This window comes from Lolium rigidum, chromosome 1, assembly GCF_022539505.1.
Source record: "Lolium rigidum isolate FL_2022 chromosome 1, APGP_CSIRO_Lrig_0.1, whole genome shotgun sequence".
Classification (NCBI taxonomy): Eukaryota; Viridiplantae; Streptophyta; class Magnoliopsida; order Poales; family Poaceae; genus Lolium; species Lolium rigidum.
The window spans coordinates 13,344,277-13,372,218 of NC_061508.1; the positions used below are offsets into that span (position 1 = coordinate 13,344,277).

At 44.8% G+C, this 27,942-nt stretch overlaps 2 protein-coding genes across 2 annotated transcripts; both read right to left on the reverse strand.

Annotated features, from left to right (window-relative positions):
- Positions 1 to 1,045: 1,045 nt before the first annotated feature.
- Positions 1,046 to 2,095, reverse strand: LOC124667676 (epoxide hydrolase A-like). Its single transcript, XM_047204938.1, has 2 exons — positions 1,383 to 2,095; positions 1,046 to 1,292 (listed from the first exon to the last, which is right to left on the reverse strand). Exons 1-2 carry the CDS (start codon positions 2,093 to 2,095, stop codon positions 1,046 to 1,048), a joined length of 960 nt encoding a protein of 319 aa, XP_047060894.1.
- Positions 2,096 to 8,929: 6,834 nt separating this feature from the next.
- On the reverse strand, positions 8,930 to 17,390 carry LOC124704276 (cytochrome P450 711A1-like). Its single transcript, XM_047236522.1, has 5 exons — positions 17,167 to 17,390; positions 16,920 to 17,072; positions 15,969 to 16,752; positions 15,774 to 15,869; positions 8,930 to 9,265 (listed from the first exon to the last, which is right to left on the reverse strand). The coding sequence occupies exons 1-5, from the start codon at positions 17,388 to 17,390 to the stop codon at positions 8,930 to 8,932; spliced, it is 1,593 nt and encodes a 530-aa protein (XP_047092478.1).
- Positions 17,391 to 27,942: the final 10,552 nt, after the last annotated feature.

The window sequence follows — 27,942 nt, forward strand, 5'->3', positions numbered from 1 at the left end:
CTCAAATACCAAGTTCATTTGAAGAAATACTAGCACGAGAGAGGTTATCAACAATCTATATAACCCCAGGTACCATTGAGGGAATAAATTTTCTAACACTTTTCGTAATGGTTTTATCATTTTTTGCGACCAACCATACACAAGGGCAACAAGAAATTAGTGCAAAAGTTAAAGGGAAGTAAATTCCCTAGACTCATTCCTTGAAAATCCTGCAAGTGAGGTAAGTTCAATCTTACTAATTTTTGGTTTTCAGTTTTTGTTTTGCTATTTCCATTTCATTTTTTAAGTCGTTGTGTTTTTCTAAGAAGATGGGGAGTTTTCAGAGGTCGGTAGGAACGGGCGCTATGACCCTACCCAATGTAGATGATGTAAGGGGTCGGGCAGCGGCGGGCTCTATCCTCCAGCCACATGGGGCAGGATATGTGTGAGAAAGGAAGCACGGGGAATCTCACGACGAGTTGTGTGATGGGACCATGGTCGGGAGACAGGGGCTATGTCGCAATGCTTCTACATGTGCTCCCATCTCGCCGTCGGATGGCACTATGTATTCGGGGAGAAATTTAGAATAGTCACAATGGAAAGTATCATGCACTAATATCATGCATATGCATGCTACTAGTTTATGATACCACCTCTATAATGCATAGTATAATAAGTTAGTATCATAATTTTATCATATTTAATATTTTCTATAATCTCAATACAAATTTGTAGAATCATAATTTCAATCATGTGATGTATGTGGCATTAAGTTTTATAGTTTTACGTGATATGATACCGTATATACCTATGATAGCACTCTCACCTCTCTCCTCATTAATTATTGTCCCACGTCATATTTTTGCCAACATGGTATCTATGATAGTAGCTACCGTATGAGTGGCTAGTCTTAGCCAAAACCACAGACATACGTAACTTTTATTTACTTCAATATATTTTTCAGTACTTATGGTTCAGAACTCTGGAAATTTACGTGAGATGCCTGTAACTAACGGGTAGATGCGTGCACGTCACGTTACATGTAAAAAAATCAGGGCTTGTGAAGTCAGAACTTTTTTATGAAGTCGTAGATATGCTTGGTGACCTCCTCTGCCTTCTCGAGATGGAGGTAGTGCCCGCCACCAGGGATGACCACTACCTCTTGCAGCCCCGGCACGTCTCCCTTGAGCCCGCCCTTGAGTACGTAGTCCTGCGCCATCGGGTCTTTGTGACTCATTGCCGTCTCACCCGCAATGAACTTTGTCGGCACCGTCACCTTGGCCGTGGTCCACGGCGCCGTCAGCTCCCAATTCCTCCACGATTCAAGGAAATTGAACATAATCAAATTTATGCGGAGCGGTGAAATTATAATATGCAGTAAGAAAAACATTACGTATTCTTACAGATCAAGGCAACGGTAGAAGTTCATGGCCTCGGCGAACCCGGTCTGGTCAAACTTATCAGCCACGTAGCCGATGTACTCCTCGGTAAGCCACGGAGGCAGCTTAATGTCCTCCTCCGTCGAGCCCCACCATTGTTTTGACAGCGCCGCCCCGCCGGTGTCGCGGGTTGTTAGGACCCTCTTCAAGATGAATTTGGTGTCCATACCGGCGAACTCGGCCTCCATGATCCCTGGTTCCTGCATACGGAGGATGTAGTAACCGTCGCCGTAAATCCGCCGGAACCCATCCAGCGGCCTCACAGCGGGGTTGCGCGGCATGAAGGCAATGTTCATGTTCACCAGCGCGCGCACCCGTTCCGGCCGGAACTGGCAGAGGTGCCACGCCAGCAGGGCGCCCCAGCCTTGCCCCACCACAAACACCTGCGGGAGAGCGAGGGCGTCGAGGAGGCCGACCATGTCGCCGACGAGGTGGAAGATGGTGTAGGAGGACGGGGACGCCGGGGCAGAGGAGTCACCGTGCCCGCGGAGGTCGGGGGCCAGGCAGCGGTAGCCACGACGAGAGAGGGCCGTGAGCTGGTGCTGCCATGAGCACCAGAGCTCCATGAAACCGTGCAGGAAGAGGACGGTGCAGCCAGAACTATCCCCAGCCTCGGCGACGTGGATCTTGATGCCATTCACTTCCAACGTTCGGTGCGTCACACCGTCCAATGGCATTGCCGCTGCCATCTCGATTTCTATGCCAGCCTGAGCCCTGGCGAACACATAAAACATGTAGCATATATAGACAAATTCAGAGTGTTTGTATCTTGTATGTATGTAGCTTTGTCCTATTGCAACTTTGCAAAAGGCATCTCAGCATCACAGATTCCTATTAATTACCTACCGTATATCCTTAGCCATCAGCCCAACATAAATGGACACAAAGTGACTGTTCGCATCAGTTTGGACAGAAAAATGGAAAAATTCCAGCCCAAACGACTCGGCGCAAAATGATCAGCATGTATGTGCGGATGTATTCGCGGCCTAAATTTACGTCCAGAGTGCGTCGCCGCGGACACATCACGGTCAGCGTACGCGTCCGTCTATCAGCGACCGTGTGTGTTTCGCCTTCCGCGCGCTAGTGATGCCTCTGGTGCCGCTTTGGTTCTTCGCGTCAAGTTCATGGTGCTGCCCGGTATCCCCGCGCTCCAGTGAGGCCGCGGGCGGTGCCTTGGCCTCCCACATGTTAAAGGCGGCGCCCGGCCTTTTTAAGAGGAGCATTCGGGCTGCTACGAGGCCACTGCTTTCTTAAATAGCCAACCTCGCAAGACGAAGAACGACGGCGAGGCCAGATCATCTAGCGCCGCAAAAGAGAAGGCCCCACACAATTGTCGGTACGTTTGCTTTGAGCTCGACCACCAGCTGTTCGAGGAGAATCGGCCGGTCCTGTAACCGGATGCGGGCCTGCCGGGCAGCAGATGGTACCTCAATTCATACCGCCTCCCGGTGCCTCCGGTGCCGCAAGAGGGGCGTTAGCGTTTGTACGAGATACGGCGCTGCCATTTCATCTTGCCCCCAGATCTACACGAAGATCCCCTATTCGCCCTCGAGTCGTACAACTGGTCCACTTCGGGACCTGGGAGTTCGACTGGCCCCCACCGCACGGGTTACCTCGTCGACGTTGACATCTTCAACTAGGAGCATGGCGTCGGCCTCGATGATGACGAGGATGATAAAGTCGTAGTCATCGACGTCGCGGAGGAGGACTGTTGTGGGTATACTTCATAGATATGCCAACGAAATGGTCCAGATCCGGCAAGCCCGGGTGGCCCATAAATGGTGGTGGTGTCTTACGGCCCACCGGGCGGCCCAGTTAGAAGATGGAAGAAGTCGTCCAGCCCAGGAACAGGAGCCGAATCTTTACCGACCTACGCCAGGAGTCGGATCCATGGACGCCCATGAAGTGTCCGGATCAATGACAACAAGCTAGATCTAGGTGGATTTTTGACGTGCACGGCAATGTATATTCCATAGTTAGGAATCTTGTATTCCGGCTAGGACTCTCCGTAGAAACCCTAGATCCTGGCGCCTTTATAAGCCGGATCCCGGGAGCCCTAGAGGCACAACCACAACTCATGGTAACAACGCGAAAGCGCCCAGATAATTCTAGACAAGCAGCAGTAGGCCCTGCCTCCGAGCAGCGTGTTCCGAAGCTGGGTAAACCACATACCACCGTCCCAATGAATCTCCGTCCTATGGCCCCTACTTCTTCCCCACTGCGTGAGGATCCCTCCTCCGGGGTACCGTCGAATAGGCAACGACAAGGACGAATTCCAACCACCGGACCTCACGGAGGAGGAGGCCTTGGAGATGGCAATCGACAATAGAGTGATTGATGAGCTCGCTCACTGGGATGCCCTCGCCGTGAAACTGCGGCCGTCCGTGCTGGCCCAAGGAAGGCGAGCGACTCCTCTAGGAATTCATCCTGCACCTACGCTGCCTCCTCACGCGCTGACGCCGCCACCGGCGCCTCAGCAGCCACTACACTGGCCGTGGCCTTGGACGACTCGAGTCTTCATTGGCCTCGTCGATGACGACAGGTAGGTAGCCATGGCGGGTGCCCTAGTAGCTCGGGCTATTTTCTAGTACTTTTTATTTATTCTCAGAACTATAAATAGTTCTATTAAAATTGAAAAATTAGCCAATAAAAAATGCGTCGGAACATACCAGCTAACAAGACTAATTTCATGTCCGCAACCCGATACAAACACTTTTGGTCTTCATTTTATGTCAGGGCCGTTGAAGACCTTTTTCAGTTCTGGTAAAGCCACTGACCAGTATGTACCTTGGGTTTTTTTTCGATAAATGTCTAAGTTTAAAGCTGGTTTGTTCGGCTTGACCTGGTTGGTCGGAGAATGCTCCGTAATGCTGGCATAGTTTTAAAAACCAGACCGGACCGGCAGGCTGACCAGAAAAAACCGAAACCGGTACCTCCACCGGTCTATTAGGCGCACTGGACCGGACAAGGAAGCAAACCGGAAATTTTACGGTCAAACCGCCGGTTTTCACCTAAACCATTGAAAACCGGAAGCCAGTCCAACCGGTCAGAAGAAATTCGCATGCCCTCGAGCGGTGGATTCGAACCTAGGTCGTGGAGGCTGAGGCATGCACCTCTGCTGAATGCTGGGGTGTTTTGGGCGTGTTTTGTATGCTTTTGCTTCAGTGTCACCCTTTTGCAAATTTTGGTGTTTGGTGGACGGCCAGAATCTCTCGATACTATTTTAATCATGGTTAAAAGATTACTTCTTATGCCTTACTGTTGCCTTTGGAATCCATCCAGTTGTCTGTAGGGCAAGATGAATTTCGTTGGAACTTACAATCTAATGAAAATTTCTATTTAAGTTCATTGTACAACTCTATTATCCAACCGGAAATACCAGTTGATAAAAACAAGAAGATGAAGATACCACTCAAAATTAAGATTTTTGGCTGGTATTTGCGTCGAGGAGTAATCCTAACCAAAGATAATCTTGTGAAACACAATTGGTATGGAAGTATGCAGTGTGTTTTTTGTCAACACAATGAGAAAATTAAACACTTGTTTTTCCAATGTCGCTTTGCCATATCTATATGGTCATGCATCCAAATAGCTTCTGATCTGTATTCCCCGACTAGTGTGGCCAACATCTTCGGTAATTCGCTTCATGGGATCGATAACAGATTTAGAACGTTTATTAGGGTTGGAACGCTTGCCATTATATGGTCGTTATGGCTGTGTAGAAATGACAATTTGTTCAATGACAAGAATTGTTCTCTCTTGCAGTTTATCTACAGATGTGCCGCTACTCTCTGTTCGTGGACTGTGATGCGGAAGGTTGAGAACTGCGACATGTTTACGGAGGTCTGTACACGGTTGGAGAACACGGTGAGGGATACTTTTTTCCTACATGGGTGGCAGCATAATCTTGGATTGGGCATCCGTCTTCACCTTAGGCGTTTTACATTTGCTCATGTCTGATATGTAATTCATCTTTTTAGCAGTCCAAACTTTTGATACTTTTTGAACGGCTATGTGCATCTTAGCTATGCAGAGGTCGGGTGTAATTGGTTTTTATGAAGCGTCCATTATAAAAAAAATCAATTTTTTAGCTCGCCAATGCTTCGCTACCAACTTTACTTTCTCTTTTAAGCTAACGTTAGCCAATTTATAAGCAAACAATAGCTTAACCAATATATTAGCTAACTAAAATTTTGGTAGGGCAATCCTAGACATAAACGGAACATACCATTTGTATCTAGGTTATGCCCGCACATGACGCATGCTCCTCCCGTGCTGCCGATCCGCTTCCTCCAAACGCCGCCCATCCACATCCATCCCGGCGGGCGGATATGGCGGAGCGCTCGGGTGCTCAGGCACCACACGGCCATGCGAGATGTCGGAGAACCCCTTCCCTTCAGGATGATTTCTACCTCCTGAACAAGTGGCGCCGTCAAGTACTCATTCCACGCGCGTGCCTTGCTTCGCTGACGGAGAGGGAGATGTAGCGCGAGCAACGGTCTTCCAAGCGGAGACCAAGACAACACTAGTAGAAAACAAGCCTTTCATTTGGAGCTGCCTGGAGCATTAGTTCCGGTCGCGTAGTCCCGGTTCCAACGTCTAGGACGCCGCACGGTTTTATTCTCGGATCAAACAGGAGTTTTAGTCCCGGTTCGAGACACCAAACAAAACTAAAGGGATTGCGGCAGGCTCCGCCGGTGCAAGCCTCTTTAGTCCGAAATTAAAGGTCTACCCTTTAGTCCCGGTTGGAGATACCAACCCGGACTAAAGATTTTTTTGTGGTTTTCTTGGCTCCCCTGGATAGCCCTTTTTAGCTTCGTAAAATACAAAAGAAAATGATAGAAAATTCAAAATTAAAAATTCTTTCACATCTAGGTAGGTTAGGTGATCTAGTTATTATGAAAAATAAAAACATGAATTTCGACTTAGTTTCCAAAAAAATGCATTTTTTTGGTTAAATGGCAACTTGCATACGAACTCGAAAAAAAGTTTAATATATGAAAATGTATCTACGCCCGAAAATTTACATCTGATTTCACGAGGCTATGCCAATTTTTAGATTTTGAAACTGCCAAAGGGAAATATGAAAATTTCAGATTTTAGGTTTTGCAAAAATAAATTTTAAAAATATATTGTTATTTATTTACTCAATATTGCTTTTATTTATTAAAGTAATTATTTGGAATTCAAACAATAAAGAAGTGTAACATCATGACTAAGAGGTTAATAGGATTGATATGATAATAATATCAATAACATGTGCGCAAAGTACTTGGAGGTGGGGCAGAAGGAACTCAGAAGTTAAGCTTGCTAGTGCTGGAGAAGTTTGAGGATGGGTGATCGATCGAAAAGTTTGACCACGAGGAAGTAATTTAACTAGAGATTAAGTGTAGTTAGAGACTAAACTGGTCAAGTAACTCAAATACTAGAAATTCTGGAAAAAAACAGAAAAAAATTGAATGGAAAAGATAGGAATAATTGAATAAAAAAATATACGTGGAGGCCTTTAGTCCTGGTTGGTGTTACAAACAGGGACTAAAGGTCCTCCGCCCCAGCGCGCGCCCACGGCCCACGTGGAGGGCCTTTATTCCCGGTGCATAACACAACCGGGACTAAAGAAGGGGGGCTTTAGTCCCGGGTCGGGACTGAAGCCCCCTTTTTGTACTAGTGTAGGACCCATCCCTCTATCCTGTCCGGATCCAGCTCGGAGCACCTGCATTTGGGAGGAGGTGATGCGGCTCCAGGACCTAGCGAGAAGGCTCTAGGCAATGCGGGATGCGGCGTCGCTGCCCCCACCCTAGGTGGCGTGTTCTCGCTTCATGCGGTGGATAACTACCTTGTGGTAGAAGATGATAGGGTGGTGCGATTCAGCCATCCCTCGTCGCTTGATGCTTCCATGGCGGGAGGTAAGGTCTTTGGGGAAGGTGAGCTTCCTTGCACTCCAGATGGCTTCGTTGTTTCTTCTTCAAAAGTGACTAGCTGGCGTGTGATAACCCACAAGAGCAGTGTATCACTGTAGCACCTCTCAATATGGAAGTGGGGTATCGATTCGCAGGAGAAAGAAGGAAAAGCTAATATTCCCTACGACTAAATTGTCACAAGTTTTAGTTGATAATGCACTAGTCAATTTAATTGAGTTGTGGAGTTTGATTTGATAGAAGAAAATAAGTGAAGTAAAATAGCAATGTAAAGTGTCCCAATCCTCTTCAACACAAGAGGACAAGACATAGGTTTTCTCTTATAGGAACAATGGACATGGGTTCACTCAATCCTCCCTCTCAATCTATGGTGGTGATTAGGTTATAGATAATAAAAGTACACAACATAGTCATGTTTTAATGGTAATACTTATGAAAGCTACATGTCCAAGAACACCTAGGTGAAAGAAATAATCCTTTGTGTTGTTGTTGTGAGTCCGACATTAGTTATTGTCACACTACACATCATACTTCTCCCCTTTTACCTCCAGATAAAGGATGTGGTGCTGCATTGACAAGTCATTCAATGCATATGCCATATGTCAGTTGGCCATCCAGTACCTACATACATCATACTACTATATGGTAAACACTTTTAGACATGGATACAATGGTTTATGTGTTGTGTGAACAAATCACATCTCTCCCATCTACCTACACTTGGTGATGTCAAGCACCTCGTGACAGGATAAATAAGGCATTAAGAATAGAAATCATAATATGTATCATAGAAGCTTCTCCGAAGTATGAAAAATAATAAAAATTCCAACACAACCTTAGAAGCATAACAAGTATCATCATACACTATAATATCCAACATTGGAATTACATAGATAGATCCATAGACATACAAGGCATATCACATGTAATTCAACTATGATCATATATATAGAGAGAGAGATTGGATCAAGTTACCATCACAAACCCATTTTATAGGGGTGGACAACCCCCCTCTCATCATGGAGATTGATGAGGAGGCGTTGGTGAAGGGGTAGAGGCGGCTGGAGGTGATTCCGGCAGCGGTTCCCCCTCCAATCTTCCTCCGGCGGCGGCCAACAGACTCTCTCTTTTGGTGGTTTTGATCTCCACCGTCGTCTCTTCTAGGAAATCCTGGGGGGTCATATATATATATAGGGTTTTTTTTAGGTCAAGCCAAGTCGGTTCGTGCAAGATTGAAGCGAATCGGACAGTCGATGGCGAAAGGAGACCTGGTGGCCCACTTTACCTCATTTTGTTTTTCTCGAAATTTCCGAAGAGTGGCCTCTGACCTTGCCATTTTTCGCAAAGAGGTATTCATGACCGTCCAGGCGGGTGTGGGGGGGGGGGGGCACTGAAGCAAAAGCTGTAAACCTGGGAACTCACATGTTATTACCGGTACGCATTCCATAAGACTTACAAATGCAATACCCACAAAAAAAACATCCACGTGCAAGAATGCATCTTAGGTCAACCAGCTGTACATATTCTTGAAAAGTCCATATATTGCACAAACAACCATAAAACAAAAGAAACAAATCATAACCGTATTACAATCTAATCCTTCTGTCTCTTGATGACCTGGAGCCTGACTCCATGTTTGAAGTTGACCACGATCCCATACTGAAACTCCAGAGGTGACTCCATTGCTGGAGAGTGACGAAACACGTAGTGACGGTACAGATGTATTATGGAGAGCTTGATCTCTTGGATGGAGAACTTCTGACCGATACAGGCCCTGGGGCCTATGCCGAAGGGGATCAATGCGTACGGATGACGTTGCTTCTCCTCATCACCATCACGATCGAATCGCTCCGGCCGGAACTGCTCCGGCGTCGGGAAGTTGATGGGGTCCTTAGCGAGAACGCCTAACGCTAGCCACACCCACGTGCCCTGCATAAATAGCAACCAGTTCCAGACATTACTTCTACCCATGTCAAGGCTTACGAGTTCCTTGTAAAATAAAAAGTAAATTCTAGTTTTTACCCCTTAGTTTCATATTTTTGACACCAATTACCCTATTTACCAATTTTTCATCCATATTACCCCATTTAACAAAAGTTTTGTCAGTTTTTACCCAGTTATAAAAATCAGAGAGCCAATCTAAGGTGTTCCTCTTCTAAATGTTTAAGTGAAGCGTTTGGCCCGATGGCATGTAACATCCCTCAGTTTCCGCGCCCAAGTCAGCAAGGTTGTTAGACGTAGGTACACACTACTTTGAGGCAGCAATCGATGACGGCAGGGAACTCATCGAGGTGATCGCTGGCTATCTCAGAGTTAAACTAAGTGAATTCCTTTTTCTGAATGTTAGAGTGGAGCATTTGGCCGATGGCAAGCTGTTGGCTGTATAAAAATCTCATAGCTAGCAAGCAATGCACATGTGATGCTGAGAATTGATTAGCCACATACACGCAACCATGTGTGCTTCTTCGTGTTTCTTGCGAGGCATTAAGATTATATTACATGAGTTGTACCCGTGATTATATACTTACACAGTCAAGGCGCATGTTACTATTTTTTTTTTTGAGATCTGGCGCATGTTACTCAGTGATATAATCAAGCTCAACTCAGACACACACTGGTGTCGTCATTATTTCCAGCAAAATGGTGATTAGGTACTCCAGCAAAATGGTGATTAGGTACTCCAGCAAAATGGTGATTATGTACTCTGTAAAGGTTGAGGTTTTCTTTGGTCGCGGGAATAAAATCAAGGAAAAGTGCCGATTGATCCACATGAAAAATCATTTGAAAAATCTTAAAGAGGGTGAAAATTGGCAAAACTTTTGTTAAACGGGGTAATACAGATGAAAAAAATATTAAATGGGGAAGTTAGTGTCAAAAAATTCAATCTAAGGGATAAAAACTGGAACTTACTCTAAAATAAACAACAGCCCTTCGACTTTAGAAAAACTTAAATTTACATAAATCTAATATTTTTTTTTGAGGAAAATAAATCTAATATTTTTGGGATAGAGGGAGTAGCATATATTATCGTCGTCGCCACTCCTCGTATCTGCCAAACTAGTTCCACCAAACAAAGGGATGGAGACAAGGGGGCAAGCAGGTACTGATTAGTCTAGCTCCGTCCCACTAAGATCAACTCATGGCTCCGTCCCTGACCAAACGACATGCCTAACCATCTACCATGTCATCAAAAGCAAGCCAAAGAGGCATATCATGCGATTCATTACATAGTAGAGCATCGGTTCATAAAGTCTAACAAGAAAAGTGTATAGATTATTTGGTTCGCTTCTTTGCATGTATGTGTAGGCCCTTTAGCAGTTATATGAGGGAGAATGGCTGCATATGGGAGAAAACTGCTAGTTGTTAAAAGAAAGTTGGGCTCATAGCCGGGTGTAGATACTTGGCTGCTAATAATTTGTTGTTAAGTACTCATCCATCCCACGAAAAATGTCTTAGCCACATCTTTCATGGGAAGAAAGGAGTAGTATATATTGTCTTGACCGACTCTCCTCATATCGGCCAAATGGGTTCCACCGAATGATTTATGACCATTCACTATGTGCTCAAAATCGAACTAGAAAGGCCTACCATGTGGTTCTTGATATAGTAGACCATGGGTTCATAAATAGTCAATTACTTGGTTCCCTTCTTTGCATGTATGTATAGGACCTTTGGCAGACATGTAAGGCAGATGGCTGCATATGGGAGAAAACTGGTAGTTGTTGAACAGAAAATGGGGCCCATAACATATTGAATACATAGCAACAAATTTTACCTACTCGGATACATATTCTATTGAATCGGTTCAACATAGTGCATGGTTTACCGGAAGAAATGAGTTTGTTTCGTGCATCGTCCCACTTCTCTCTCTCCTCTATTTTATGCACCGTGTGTCCTCGAATCATCCCCATATATAATACTAGATCTAGAATTAAAATTTTAAATATTCGTAACTTTAGAACCACAATTTCAATTTTCGAACCATCTGAATATTTTGAGTTCGCAACAAAAGGAGCTACAAAACAAGACCAATATTGAACATATTTTGATAATTTCTCAACATTGACTTCTGAAAGTTAATAAAACACCGCGAAACTTGATGGTATCTATTATATACTAAAAGCAAGATACAGAGATTTAAAATAGAGACACGACATTAATTCACATCACTTAAATTATTTATACTGTTAGATCTTAATTGATAGTTATGATTTAACATACTTTTACATAACACACTTGATGTGCACGATGTTGAAATCAAGAATGTCACATGGAAATCTAGGCAATTTACGTACTCCTCGATGCACATTCTCCCTCCACTCAAAAACATATTTTTAATTGTCAATAACTTTCGACAAAAAATTGCATGTACACCTCGATAATCTATGTGCGTTCGTACTGTTTTGTGAAAACCTGATATTTTTTATGGTTGATGTAAGAAAGACAAAACATGTACCCAAAAAGCCTTATTTTAGCTCCAAATTGTGTATTTGTTACACAGCCCCACTGATAATTAAGTCGATGTTGCAAGGAAAGACTTTGTGCGTACATATATATCATGTAAAGATGTACACGTGAAATATTTGACATTTCAAAATGTATGAAACATTCATTTAAAAATATAAGGAGGAAATGCAACCAAGAGCCAAAACATCACTCCCCAAATATTCCTGTCTATAAACTTTGTCAAAGTTATAATGTGTTGACTTTTGACTAAACTGATAAGCCTTATAGTTTGTGACGGAGGGAGTACAAAGTTATGATTTCTTCATCCATGGATAATATAACTCGGCTATTACTTATTTGTGTGAGCTCACTTGAAGTGATATCTATTATATACTAAAATCAAGATACAGAGATTTAAAATAGAGACACGACATTAATTTACATCACTTAAATTATTTACACTGTTAGATCTATATATAATTGATAGTTATGATTTAACATATTTTTACATAACACACTTAATGTGCACGATGTTGAAATCGAGAATGTCACATGGAAATCTAGGCAATTTACGTACTCCTCGATGCACATTTTCCCTCCACTAAAAAAACATAATTTTATTTGTCAATAAATTTCGACAAAAATTTGCATGTACACCTCGATAATCTATGTGCGTTCGTACTGTTTCATGAAAACCTGATATTTTTTATGGTTGATGTAAGAAAGACAAAACATGTACCCCAAAAAGCCTTATTTTTAGCTCCAAATTGTGTATTTGTTACACAGCCCCACTGATAATTAAGTCGATTTTGCAAGGAAAGACTTTGTGCGTACATATATATCATCTAAAGATGTACACGTGAAATATTTGACATTTCAAAATGTATGAAACGTTCATTTAAAAATATAAGGAGGAAATGCAACCAAGAGCCAAAACATCACTCCCCTGATATTCCTGTCTATAAACTTTGTCAAAGTTATGATGTGTTGACTTTTGACTAAACTGATAAGCCTTATATTTTGTGACGGAGGGAGTACAAAGTCATGATTTCTTCATCCATGGATAATATAACTCGGCTATTACTTGTTTGTGTGAGCTCACTTTAAGTGAGTCGAAATTTGATGAAAAAAACTTAACAACAACCTTTTTTTAAATATATACTGACTTCTAGAACATTTCAGAGGTTAAAAATAGTGTTATTAAATTTGATAAAAACATATTTATTGATTTTATTTTTTCACAAAATATATTCATTAAAAGGTTCGAAGTTAAATGTTGGTGATGCTTTGTGTTCTAAAGTGTGACATATTTTAGTATTAACAGAGAACGATGAGTATTTCATAATCGAGGGCGTAGACAAGGGAATAAATTTATTAGAACAAGGTGAAATGATAATTTTCATTTTGTGTTTTCATTACCGCTCAATAGGATTTCCTTTATTTTGTGGGTAAAATATTTCCGTTATTTTGTTACAAATTTATCCAAATATTTTATTGGGACTACAAGCAGGGGATGAATTAGCATGGAGTGTTGGTTTTGTAGTTGCCATTTTGTCCATTTGAATTCATCCTGCTGAGTGTTCATAATGTACCACAGTTATCAAATTAAAGCACATGTAATAAATATAAAATGTATAAAATTAGTCTAGAAAATATGGTGGTAAAAGAACACAACCAATAGTTTTTCGTAAAACCATTTTTTTGAACCTTGGTACCGTAGGGAAAGACCCCTACGGTGTATTAAAACCCATTTATTTCTTGAACAACATTAGCAATATAATTGGATATATCTTAATTATTGAAGATAGACACATTCTGAAGTATGTGACATGTTATTCATAGAAATGTCATAAGGACAACTTCCCAGGAATTTAAGTTATTCATATTTACCAAATATGTGATATTTTATCTAAGATAATATTTTCATAAGCTATGTGTCCGATGTACATTAATTGCACCATTAATTTATCTCATGAGTAGATTCGACAAGCTAAAGATGATCCCTTCGCATTTGTGAGGGCAACCTTGCTAGTTTTTCTTAAATTCAATCCACACTAGCAAATAAATCCATGCATTAAAAAATGTGTGTGTGAGATCATGCAAAGATTTCTTTTAGGGCACATATAATGAGGTGACGTCAGCCTTTTCTTAGAGGTGCCACGTCGGATTTTTGCTTAGTTGGAGGAGAGAGAATGAAGGAAGAGAAGTTTGTCTTCTCTTGGCTAAGAGATCATCTCTTAGAAAATAAGGGAAGGCTATTTTCTCTATTGTACGACATGTATTCCCTTAGAAACATAATTTCCTACCAAATTTAATTTAATTATTATTAATTGCTAGATATGGCTATAAGAGATTGTAGGACTTATACCAATTGTCTTCTCTAGATGATGTGGTGGGATAAGGGAAGACATGCCTTTTCTACCATTGTACATGCCCTTAGAGCATCTCCAGTCGCGTCCCCCAAAGCGTCCCCCAAAGGGATTTGGGGCGCGCCGGACAAAAAAAGTGTTCCAGCCGCGTCCCCCAAAGCCCTTTTTTGTCCGGCGCGCCCCTATATGGTGTCCGGCGCCCCGAGCCCGTCCCCGTCCCACAGGGGACGCACCGGGGACGCCGGACACAACGAAAGCGAGGCGGGGAGTGGCGGGGCCGACCCGTCGGCGGCACAATTAATTTAAACCTAACCGCCGCCTACCTCGCGACGGAAGTTATTGGCGCGCAGCGACGGTGCAGTTCCCGCAGAGGCGCAGCGACGCGTCCCGTCGCGCCTAGCTCTGCGTGCCGGCGTTAATGAGCGCCACCGCTCCTCCGCCTCCCTCCGGCCTATAAGAAGGGGCGCCTCTCATCGTCCCTCTCACACACAAACCCTAGCGCCTCTCTCCCAAACCCTAGCCGCCACCATCTCTCAACAAGACTCGCCGCCATGCCTGGTAGAGGCGGAGGCCGACCTCGCGGCCGCGGCCGTGGTCGTGGTCGTGGTCGTGGCCGCGGCATAGCTGAACGATCGCTGTCGCCTCCCGCGCCGTCGTCTTCATCGTCGGAGATGGACGTGGAGCAGGACGTCATGTTCGAGTTCGTCCACGTCCTCAAGGGCGACCCGCGCGGCATCCAGAGGCTGCCGGACTCCTTCGCCGAGTACGTCGGCGGCGTACGCCCGCGCACGATGCATCTGCGGGAGCATTCGTGCGGCTACCGCCGGTGGATCGTCGACGCGATCTACGACGCGCGCGGCAAGATGTACCTCAACATCGGCCGGGAGAAGTTCGCGCGCCACCACAGCCTCCAAGCCGGCTTCATCCTCGTGTTCTCCTACTTCGGCAACGGGGACATGAGCATCAAGGTCTTCGACGAGAGTCGCCGCCGCCGGGACTACCACGTCGACGGGGACTCCCACGACGACGAGCACCGACTCGGAGGACGACTGAGTGTTGTTTCTTCGCAGCGAATACGTGCACGGAGGTTTCTGCCTGTTCGCCTCATCGGTAGAACCAACAAGGGCACCATCCTCTCGCTGGATTTTCCAGTTTAGGTGATTGGGTGTGCCCTGGAGTGTTGTTTCTTAGCAGCGAACACAGGAAACCGCCGATGCACGGCCTAGTTAGGTTTAGTTTTTTTGCAATATTTTATATTTGTGTCCACCATGGTTCAAACTATGTATTAGTTTGTGGAAAACCATGTTCCTAACTATGTATTTGTGTAAACCACGTTCCCAATTATGTATTAGTTTGTGGAAATTAAAATAAAAATGCCAAGAAAAATTATTTTAAATGTTTGGGGGCGGCGTTTGGGGGACGCGGCTGGGGAGCGACGTCCCCAAACGCGCACGACTAACAACACGTCCCCCAAACGCTCAATCCGGCGCGGTTTGGGGGACGGTTTGGGGGACGCGGCTGGAGATGCTCTTATGTATCAATCTCAAAGCAATGACAAAGAGATGGAGGGTAGGTAGGATGTCCATTTGGAAAGAGACAGGGGTGTAGGGCGTGAAGTGTACCTTGGGAAGGGCATATCCAGCAATCTCCACCCTCTCTGAGGTTTCTCTCGCCACCAATGGCGACACCATGTAGAACCTCATTGATTCCTTAATCACCTGCATGTAGGTGTAACAGATTTAAATAAATTTAACTACAGCCGGTCCAATTATAGTGCGCGCTCCTTTAATTTAAAGAGAAGGTCCGTGCGTGCATGCCTGATCGAGGTAAGGGAACCTCGTCGTCAGATCGTCTGCCGTAGGTACGCGATCGCATGGGCTGAACGCGTCTATCTCCGCGAGCAGCTTCTCCTCCACCTCCGGGTGCTTGGCGACGAGGTAGGCCACCGAGGACAGCGTGAAGGATGTCGTGGCTGACCCAGCAAGGAGGTGCTCGTACGTCAGTGCGCTCATGTAGTCCGGCGTTAGCAGCTCCTCGACAGCCGCGCCGCCCCGTTCCCTCGCCGCGAGGACCACGGAGAGGAAGTCCTTGTGCTGCTGCGATGCCGGATCGTGCTTCCTGGCCGCCACCAAGTCGTGGACGATGCCGTCCATCTGTCTACTAAGCTCTTGGTTCACGTGATGTATCTCCCGATCGGCCGCGCCGGGTACCCTCTTGAGCACTTGCTGGAACGGTTGATGCAGGAATGGAAGCAGCTGGCCAACGATAATGGAGAGTGACCCCGACATGTCCATCTTGAGCGACGTGGTCGCATGGAGATGCATGTTGACGAACTCATTCGACACTTTTGGCGTCACGCCACCCTTGTCGTCGGGCGACAGAGGTTTTCCTGACAGAGCAAAGTCCGCACCAAACGCCGCCTGTCCGATGACGTCGGTGAAGAGGCTCAGGGCGAGCTTGGAGAAAACAACCTCCTCGCCGTCACTCAGGTTTCCAGCAGCGCGCTCGATGTAGGACTCCATGGTAGGGATAAGGCTGGCCAGGTGGGATGGCTGGTAGATGGAGATGATGATGTTTCGCATCGCGGACCACCTCGAATCCCTGACCAACACAGAATTTTCAGATACCCAGTTCCAAGTTCCAACACAGAATCCCTCTAATGGCGAATAATTTCCATGTTCAATCTAAAAGAGAACAACTGATAATTAATCCGAAGATACCCGGCCGGTGCTCAATCTCAAATTCAATGATCTGGGGTAGGTAGCTACCGTGTGAAGAAGAGGCCTTTCTGATGGATCGGGGAGTTGGTGATAGGCGAAGGCATGCTCCTGTTAGGCATGCTCTTGAACTTCTTGATGCCAACTTCTTTGCAAAGCTCTGCATCTGCGACAATGATCAGCGGCTGTCTTCCCATGTGAAACCTACACGCAAATCGTACCAAAACCATTTATATATTTCATATATATATCCGGAAAGACAACATATATAAACATTATCAGGTATTGAAATCCAGACCTGAAGATCGGGCCGTGCCTTTTCGCGAGCACAGAGAAGACGTCTGGGCCGTACATGGCAAGAAGGTGGAGGTGGCCGATGAGCGGTAGCATCAATGGCCCCGGGACGTGCCGCACCTTCCAGTAGGGCTCGTAGAGGTACGCCACCACTAGGAACCCCACGGCCATGGCCACCAACGTGAAGGCGTACTCCTGGATTGTCCACGCAACCGTTCCCATCTCCATCGCTCTCTTCGATCGATCTGCGCCCGTCCGGGATGCTACTTGCTAACACCTGATGTGGCTTTATTCTAAGATCGAGGCGTATGCATCCATTGTCGGACGCCGCTACTTGTAGCTGGCGGATCAGCCGGCGGCCCGCTACAGTCCACCTTATGCTTTGTAGTAGCATCTAAATCATTGGTTTGTGGAATTTTTGATTAGGACTTAGTACACACATACTGACATACTACTTTATTCTAACTTCTCTAGTTTGCTGACGGAACCCCGACTTGCCTCTCCCAACATATAGCTATCTGGACAATATTTCCGCCGCCCTCTCATTGTTTGAACTGGGTGAGCAGATTAGATATTCAGTCCAGCTAAGATGCCAATGGTAAGGACACGGCGAGATACTGGCTGCGCGGCTCTTGTCCTGTTATCACGTGTTTAAATAATCAATCAGCTGTGCAAGATGCCAATTGTCGGTGGAGGATAGGACGACAATTGTCCAGGCTCTTGTTATCTTGTCCTTTTCTATGTGTCCGAGGCTAGGACGGTGTATTCTTTAATTTCCGGCAGAAACCATTTTTTAAAATATACTAGCAAAAGTGTATGTGCGATGCACCGGGAGAAGACCAAGCTTTCTCCGGAGCGTAGCTCCGGTTGATTGTTATTAAATATTTTTCAGCCTTGAAAATTCAATTACTGGAAAATCCAATTGTCTTCAGTGAAAAATATTATTTGACGAGACGTTTCCTCACTTTGTAAAGGGTGGAAATACTAAGAAGAGATATGAAATATATAGTTACTGGACATCGGTTGTCAGTGGCGGAGGACGAAAAAATATTGAGGTAGGGCGAAAATTGTATCATATAATACAATTTTATGGTGCACAACTACTAACGGTTTTTATCGAGAATAACTGTACAATCAAATTGAATTAACTATAATATTTTTATGAATAGTCCATCATTTAACCAAAATCATCAATATATGAAAGAATTCAAAACATGTTCAACAAAATAATGTCTCATTTTTTCCAAACAACTTGTCAGATCGGCTTGTAAATATAAGACGTCTTTACAATTGAATTTAAAATTCTGGATGTTCTTATATGTTGTTCTAATTACAATAAGGGAATTATTTACTATTCAACATTTAAGATTATGAATCTTTATCAAATTGGAACCTCATTAGAAATTGACCCTACTATGCTACTAGAAAATTTGAGTCTTGGAGCTACTTTCCTTCCTTGAATGACTCATTGGATGCTTAAATATGTACTCTGAAATGAGAGTGAGAATGAAAGTACAAATGAAAGAGTATATAAGCAGCCAAGGACCTGGTACAGTTTGTGCAGTACAACATACGTGTACGATAGCCTCTTCTTCCAAATTTTCTTTGCATGCCTAATTGCAAAAGAAAGCGCAGAAATCTGCTCCTTTTTTTAGGGAAACGCAGACATCTGATTTTTTTTTAGACACGCAGAAATCTGCTGTTTTTTTTTTGAGATAAAGAAATCTGCTGCTGAGGAGACTAAAGGATAGCAGGGTACGGCTCCCGTACGGCCCATGACCACAAGCCCATAACGCTTCACCCATCTAGTCTTCTTCCTCTTGGTTCGTTCTTCTCCACCACCACGACAAACTACAGATGAAGAAATCATGGCAGCTGCAAATTCTGGTCATATGTACTAGGTATATAGGGTAAAAACGAAATAATCAAGGTAGGGCGCGCGGCCGCCCTACCTCGCCCTACTGGGTCTTCCGCCCCTGTCGGTTGTTACTCTTTGTTAATATGGTCGCACAAATACCCTAACACTTTAACAATGTCATATCTAGACATTAAGAATAGTATTAACTCTTGGTACAAACAACTACATAAATTTATAACAACTAATTTAATGGTCTATCGTAGACTGTTGATCAAGAAAAGAGCAATTAACAAAGCAATCTTTTGTCCAGCTCGAACCTCTGCCTAGTTGGGATGGAGTGGGCTGCACCATGTGCCCTTCCTCAGCGGAACCTACCTGAAATCGACTTGAGGGCTACACAAGCTAAACACAAATCTGACTTGGAGCTCGCAGACTTTTTGAATCAAGCTCGAGTAGCTTGACGAAGCTTTGATTGGGGAAACGGCAAGTGTGATTCACATTTATCTGTGGACATCTCTGTTTGTTTGGCATTGGAGTGCGCTAGCTGCGTAGTGCGTAGCTATGCCGAACCCGCGCGAGACCACGGTCCAGATCGATAGGAGCAATGTCATGCGGGCGTTGGCTTGAAGTAGCAATCTGGAGTCGTCCTAGAGTAGCCAGCCAGCAGCAGAGCCCGAGACCACTCCAATATGAACACCTCTGTCGCTGAAGGATATGAAGGCATCTGACAGTCAACTAGGAATCAGATAGCAACTAGAAGGACCCTGCGCGCCTTGCCGCGCCCGTTTTTCTTTTTCAATCATCTGCTTTTTTTTTCTTTGTGTTTTGCTGCGACAACTTTCTTCGATTGGATTTAACATCACAAAGCAAAGTGAGCAACCACATGTCCACATTACCCCATTTCCTAGGAAAATATCACTTTATCATTTCATCAGATGACATTACATTTCAACACTGATTCAAATTTTCTTCTATAGATTTTCTAAAGCTATGTTAAATATTAGAATTATTAATATGGAAACATTCTCAAGCTTTACTTTATATTTTTTTTCTGTATTTTCATATTGGCTACACTTGCAAGTAGAGACACATGGACAATAAGAATTAATTTGCTTTAGTGTGGATGATTTTTCCGTCAATATGGAACAATCTGAACAATAGGTAATTGTGTATACCAGCAGTGTACTGAACTGAAGTTTTAAGACATACATGTCTAGTGCAAGAAAGATAAAGGGCACACCACACTTGTATGTCTGTGCCCAATAGATTTTTGTTTTCGAACATGGAACTAAATGAGCGTCAATCGTAGAAGAAATCACCAAGATGGTGTGTGTGTAGCCCGAAACAGAAAAGTAAAAGGAGAAAACAATAAGAAAACAAAGAAGCAAAAAAGATCATGAAAGCTTTTCCGTACTATGTACAGAGCAAAGATATCGCTCAATCATCCAGGGGGGTGGGCATGTGCCCAGCAGATGTTTGTTGCGTCTAGAAATTTTAGGAAACAATGGATTGAGAAATATAAATGGATCAGACATCCTTTCTGAAATGTGAGATAGTCACACCTACAGAGCTATGCATAGAAGAGAAGAATCACCTTATATTGGTGCTCAGGACTTCAGGGTTCAGGTTCCTCTTACCTACATCATAAGATGTGTTAAACACCAATTGCTTAAAGTATAGTGAATAGCTTTTGTTCTTCATTGAGAATAAGCATGCTTGTTGAGGAATTTTTACTCAACAACATAAAAAATTTAAACACTTGAGTGAAATTATAATCAGAAAGAATAAAAATATTGTTAATCAGTGGCTAATACAAACGTCAGTTAAGCATCAGCTAAATAAAGGCAATGGCCAACTAACGACTGGAACACAAAGCTAACTTAAGAATGGACGACCAAACTGGTAGCTTCAGGTTTGATCTTTTTCATCAACTTAAAATGAATATGGAAACACCGTCCTAGGCAGAAAGAACGACACAAATTTTCGTCGAATATCAGGAAAATGTACAGCTTCACACAACCTGCATGTGCAAACCACTGTAGATTATAAAAGCCACCCATATTTATAGAAGAAACAATAAAAAGTAGTAAATTTCATATTGAAAATCCAAGGGATGATTTTAAATAGCCTTTAGATAGCAAGCACGACACTAATTAATTTGAGGTGTATTTCATGAGAAAAATCCATATTTGATTCACATTGAACTCTTAAAGGGCCATTCCTAAATGACAGCCATATTCGAATTTATCTTATCTGCACACACCAGTTCTAAAAAACTGAAATCATTCTAATTACCTCATAGAAAATTTGGGTGGATAAAGTAATAATTTTCGCAGAATAAACTTGGGTGGTGGAATAGCACAAGCAACTGAATAATTCAATATAGTATAAACTAACCTGGATTTTTTTTTCTTCTGGCTCATAAGATTCTACAGCAAACAAAAAAAATTGAAAAGGTACATCAGTCACAACTGATCAACATTGCTTTTCTGCAAGAAGGATTTAATCAATATGGAGGAACAAATTTTATATTCCTCTCATGACAACACCAAACAAGTCAGCCGTACGCCATTATTTGATGCCATTATAAGGACGTGTCACGGCAGATTGAGGAATTGCTATATGGATAACATGACATCAAAATGTGAGAGGAATATTATACTTCATGCATAGCAGCATAAGTTAATTTGGCATGTTTGGACCAATCTTTTTAAGACGTGAATGTCGATTACTCTCTTCCAATCTTCACATATAAGATGGTTAATGAATCATGAAGACGACGACTTCTATACATATAGCTAGGGCATCGAAGTTCAGCAAAACTGCATGGTTTCAGCCAAACATTCAGCAAATTAATCTGCAGCTACATGAATAAATATGAAGCCCATAATAGAGATATAAGGGGTTGGAAAATTATGCAGCAAAACTGAGCAAAGTATAAGGGGTTACAATCTGCAATTCAGAGTGAGTTTTACAAAATGACTCAACTAAACAGCTCCACACGATATTTATGGATTATCAGGCTTCTACAACCTTTGATTAAGTTATGAACTCACTTTTCAATTCTACATGAGATCCTGTAGGTCCAAAGCCAAGCCATCAGTATCATCAAAACAAAGGCCAAACTTCAGATGGTAGTGCAGAAGAAAGCTTGCAGCACTCATGGGTGCTCTGCAATGTGCAGCATGTGGTGTTCGACGAAAACGTGCATGAGCAAAGGAAAGGGGTATACGAAGGAGGTTGACCTGCTTTTGTAATGGACGGACATCGGGGAAGAAGGAGGCTCAGCCATCACCTACATACCTCGGACATGAACACAATTGTCACCTATTTGGATGGATGGAACTCTGCATGCAGGAGAGCGGGCACACGCAGAGGCGGCCTCAGGAGGATGGAGGGCAAGCTCGTCTTGGACCTGGAGTTGGACCAGGGAGGTATGGGGTAAGGATGCGTGCCACCGCCTCAGCCCAACAGCCATGGCGCGCCAACGCCTCCAGAATCCAGCCCTAAGACACGCCGCCGCCCGCATCGCATCCCACCATTAGCCCCAGCTCCCTGACGCCACCATCTCACCATCTGGTCACCCCTTCTCTGCCCCTCTCTCGCGCGTGGACTCAAGATTGATGCCTCCGGGCTCGCCATGCCGGAATCTCTCTCGCCACTCGCCAGGATTAACCAAGGCAAAGAATCGTCGGTAGTATTGAGGAGCAGGCGACGTGCAGCCGTGATGGTGGGCAGAGGAAATTAAGGCTGCGGCAAGGAACCAAGAGAGGTCGGCCTGGTGGTCAAAGCCAAGGAACCGCCTCGAAACTATTAAGAATATAATTAACTGCCTGTTAATTAGGAGATAATCCCCGCACTTGTAAACCGTCATAGCGGTTGGGCCTGGAGCGTTGCCTCCAGGAAACCGACCTTAGTTACCGCCTTTTGTAAACAGACGCATCTCTTGATGCCGTCTCTTGATGTACTATTTAAGGATCCAATCCTCAATGAATAAATACAGTTGATTCAATCATTTGTTCAATCTCTCGTTCTATCGATTTCTACTCTCAACACGTTATCAGCACGCTCTCAATCCTGAGCGATTTCGAGATCGAGAGAAACAAGAACAGACAGGTGAGAAGGATGCCTCGATTCATGCCTTCGTACCTGCGCCGTCTGCTAGAGGAGGACGAACGTCGCCAGCACTTGGCCGCACGCAACCGCCGGCATGGAGTTGGAGGACATCGCCGCTTCGACGGCCGACGCTATGGTGTTGGCCGCTACAGCGGCCGCCGCCACGGTGCAGGAGGCTACCGTGCGCGCCGCCATGGCCAGGCAGTTCCCGCGACCGTCTCCGTGTCCACCAGAGCGGTGCCGGTCCGGCGAACGGCCTCACACCACGGCCGGTGCCCCTCGCGCCGGTGGCGCCTCGCTGGTCCGGCCGCGCCAATGCTCGGGGCCGACGAGAACGTCGAAGCGGCACGAGCGGCGGCGCCACCACCGTTCTGGTGTCCATCGCACGGGTGGGTCGTTTGCCCCCTGCACGAGTACGGCCCTGCCGTCCGGCGGTCGTCCGCCTCCACCTTCGAGTTCGGCGGCACCTCTAGTGCAGCCGCAGTCGACGCTGGCGGCATCGCGCCGCGCCTGCCGTCTCCGACCCCTGCGGTTGTTGAGATGGAGGGCGCCGCCCTCGCCTACGTGTCGGTGCCGACCGGGGCTCCCATCTTCACAAGTGGACTCCGGCGTGAGGAGCTTCACAAGCGCTGCGGTCGCCGACTCCATCGCGCCCCTGCGCCTTCCGTCGCCGACGCCAGCCGTCGAAGACGACGCGCCGCACGGTAACGCCGTGGTCGTCGATGCCGTCGCGTCGCGCATGTCGTCCCCGACCCCGCGCCTGCCGTCTCCGACCCCGGCCACGCCGCCTCCTTCGTCGCGCGCCCGCGCTAGCCGCCGCCTCACGGCGCTTGGCTTCACGCTGAGCCCGCCGTCGGGTGGCCGTGCCGGCCGGTCCGGCACCTGGAACCCGGCCGCGCTCGGGTTCACGGACGCAGTCTCCAACGGCGTCGCCCCGGGGACTTGGCTCCCTGGAGGATCCTCCGACGAGGACGTCCGCAGCGAGAGAAGCTCGGCCCGCCGGTGAACGGCGCCATGATGGCAGGAGCGCATGAAAGCGGGTGTGGAGTCGACTGCATCGGCACTTCGGCAGGATTTGGGGAATTTTTCTACCTTATCCTGACCACACCGACAGCGGTGCTAACTAGGCTGCCCAAAGTGACTTAGTTTGCACACCGACACTGGTTTCCTGCCTAATGTTTGTACGCGTGTATCGTACAGACTTCAGATTTTAGCAAATCAGCAGTTCTAACAGTAGTTTAATTTACGTTTTAGACTATATCTATTTTAGTACTGCATTTCTGTAGAGTACTTTATATTCCAGATGTGTGTGATATAATATATTTCCATGTTTGTCACATGTTGAGATTAATTACATCTATTGCAATTGAGATTTTAAATTTCTTGCAAAAATAAGACATCAATTCATCGTCTTAATTGAGCCCTCTGGCTTAATACGAGCACGAATTGATATGCAAAATTTCAAGTGATTTCTTCATTTTGATGTATTGGGAATACAAGGTAGTGCATTGATCTACTGCATTGCAGACTATCACCACTACTGTTTAAGCCTACATTTTGTCATATATGACACTATGATTGCTTAACAAAGTACTTTCCCAAACATTTTATTAAGTTATGACATAAGGTTCTAGAAATATGAGTATCTACTGATTTCATCAGATTATACTCTCTAGTGCTGAGAGATGGACCCTAAAATTCATTTTGGGGAGTATCTACAACATGTCATACTTAACAATTTGAAGTTCACACTACTAATTTCAAGTTCACTTCTTGAAATTATCATTAATTTTGCATAGTTCATTCCAACATCACCATGATGGATTTCAATATTCTCTGATGCGGTGTTGCAATAGAACATAAGTATTGTTGTCAGTTATATTGTATCAGCACTTTGATATAATAGAGATTGTATACTATATATTCAATTAAGGTTTTCTCACTGAAAATTCTTCATTTTTATATATAGATCTCTACGGGGACAATCCGATGGAAGAGGAATTATGCCTTGTGGACAGTGCTACCACAAACTCCATACTGAGGGAGTTAAAATATTTTCAGACTCTGAAAAAGATGAATGGAGATATTTTAACTATCGCTGGACGCGATACGGTAATTGTTGGCACTGGACGTGCCCTATTTTCCCTCCCAAACGGTACACAAGTAATAATTGAGGATGCTTTGTTGTATCCCGATTCTTCACGTACCTTAATCAGTTATCGAGATATCCGTAAGAATGGTTTTCACATCGAAACCCATGAAGACAACAAAGAGGAGTATCTACTCTTCACAAAAAATTACGGATATGGCAAGCAAGTACTTGAAAAGATTCCTTCTCTATCGTCTGGACTGTACTATACGTACATCAAGCCCGTAGAACATGTTGCTTACAAGGTAATTTTCCAAAATGTTGATGCATTTCAAACCTGGCATGATCGCCTAGGCCATCCCGGCATCGGGATGATAAGGAAGATTACTAGCAATTCCATTGGTCACAATTTGCATGAGTCAAAATTCCCTCAGTCATCCGACTTTGTGTGCACATCATGCGCCACAGGGAAGCTAATTTTGAGGCCTTCGCACCTTAAAATACAAGCTGAACCACTTCAATTCCTTGAACGTATTCAAGGAGACATATGTGGTCCCATCCAACCATTATCTGGACCATTTCGGTATTTCATGGTTTTGATTGACGCGTCTACACGATGGTCACATGTGTGCCTTCTGTCCACGCGAAACCATGCATTTGCCAAGATAATGAGGGAAGTAATTAAGTTACAGGCCCATTATCCGGAAAGTCGAATTAAATCAATTCGCATGGACAACGCTGCAGAATTCTCTTCACGTGCCTTCAATGACTATTGCATGGCCCTGGGGATTGAAGTTCAGCACTCTGTTCCATATGTCCATACTCAAAATGGTTTGGCCGAGTCCCTTATTAAGAGGATCAAACTCATTGCAAGACCTTTGTTAATGAATTGCAGCTTGCCAACCTCGTGTTGGGGTCATGCAGTTTTACACGCTGCTGACTTAATACAATTGCGACCTACTGCATATCACAGTACTTCCCCTCTGCAATTGGTACGTGGAAATCCACCTAGCATTTCCCATCTGCGTAAGTTCGGATGTGCTACATACATCCCGATGTCACCACCTCAGCGGACATCCATGGGCCCACACAGAAAACTGGGGATCTATGTGGGGTACAAATCGCCGTCGATTATTAAGTACCTGGAACCTCTTACTGGGGATCTATTCACAGCCCGTCACGCTGATCGCATATTTGACGAGGAACACTTTCCGGCATTAGGGGAGATTTCAAGTACCGGAAAGAATGCCCGGAAATTGATTGGAATGCTCTTGCCATTTCAGCCTCCGATCCACGTACCCAAGAGACCGAACTCCAAGTTCGGAAAATCATAAATTTGCAACATCTTGCAAATAATCTGCGCGATTCATTTACTGATCTAAAAGGTGTCACAAAATCCTTGAATCCGGCCGAAATGCGCCCGAAAGAGTGGAGGTACCAACTAAAACCACTCAACTGCCCGTTCTCAAAAGAGGGGAGTAGTACGGCCTCGACCAGGATCCCGCTTCTCGCAAGCAGCAAAGGAGAGTGAGGAGAAACTCCTCAAAGTCGATAAATGCAAGTCAACTCAACGTTGACAAACACCTTATGGGTAGTATACACCCAGGTGGAAGGGCAACCTCCACAACCCAGCTCCAGCTTGCACACACCTGGCCGGGACATCGGAACACCTAGACTCAAGCGTATTGGGAAATCACGAAGAGTTATCAACGGTGCACGAGATATCCATCAACTATATCGATTCTGGAGAATCATTCAACCGTAAGTCTACGATTGTCGACACTTATTTTTCTGCTACAATTGCAAATACCCTTCTTAATGATCATGATCCAAGGACTATCGTTGAGTGTGAAAAACGCTCCGACTGGCCTCAATGGAAGGATGCAATACAAGCGGAACTTGCCTCGCTTAATAAAAGGAAGGTATTCACGAAGCAATACCAACACCTCCCAATGTTTTCCCTGTGGGATTCAAATGGGTTTTCCTCCGGAAACGGAATGAGAACAATGAGGTGGTGAGATACAAAGCAAGGCTCGTAGCACGGGGTTTCACGCAGAGACCCGGCATTGATTTCAATGAGACATATTCTCCAGTTATGAGTGGTATCACTTTCCGATATCTAATATCTTTGGCAGTGCAAAATCGTCTATCTATGCAGTTGATGGACGTCGTGACCGCATATCTTTACGGTTCACTAGATTCGGACATTTATATGAAGGTTCCAGACGGAATCTCTGTCCCGGATGCAAGCGCAAAACGCAACATGTACTCGTGTAAACTGAACAAGTCTCTATACGGCTTGAAAGCAGTCGGGACGGATGTGGTACAACCGACTTAGTGAGTTCCTTCTTCGCAAGGGTTACTCCAACAGTGATGACTGCCCATGTGTCTTCATCAAGAAGTCCTCTTCAGGATTTTGCATCATTTCAGTGTACGTCGACGATCTCAACATCATTGGCAACACACAAGATATTGATGAAGCACGCAATCATCTAAAGACAGAATTTGAGATGAAGGATTTGGGTCAAACCAAATTTTGCTTGGGTCTCCAACTCGAGCACCTTCCCTCAGGAATAATGGTACACCAAGCTGCTTATATCCAGAAAATATTGGAGAAATTCAATATGGACAAATCCTATCCATCTAAAACTCCCATGGTGGTTCGATCTCTAGACGTAGAGAAAGATCCGTTCAGGCCGAGGGATGATGGAGAAGAT

What these genes read in the sequence shown, in the direction of transcription:
- LOC124667676 (XM_047204938.1), bottom strand. Translation starts at nt 2,095, where the DNA reads ATGCCATTGGACGGTGTGACGCACCGAACGTTGGAAGTGAATGGCATC. An exon ending in TTCTACCGTTGCCTTGATCT is followed by an intron (nt 1,293 to 1,382) that starts GTAAGAATACGT and finishes TGAATCGTGGAG; the next exon opens with GAATTGGGAGCTGACGGCGC.
- LOC124704276 (XM_047236522.1), bottom strand. Translation starts at nt 17,390, where the DNA reads ATGGAGATGGGAACGGTTGCGTGGACAATCCAGGAGTACGCCTTCACG. An exon ending in AGGCACGGCCCGATCTTCAG is followed by an intron (nt 17,073 to 17,166) that starts GTCTGGATTTCA and finishes ATTTGCGTGTAG; the next exon opens with GTTTCACATGGGAAGACAGC. An exon ending in CTGGATATGCCCTTCCCAAG is followed by an intron (nt 9,266 to 15,773) that starts GTACACTTCACG and finishes CTATTTATGCAG; the next exon opens with GGCACGTGGGTGTGGCTAGC.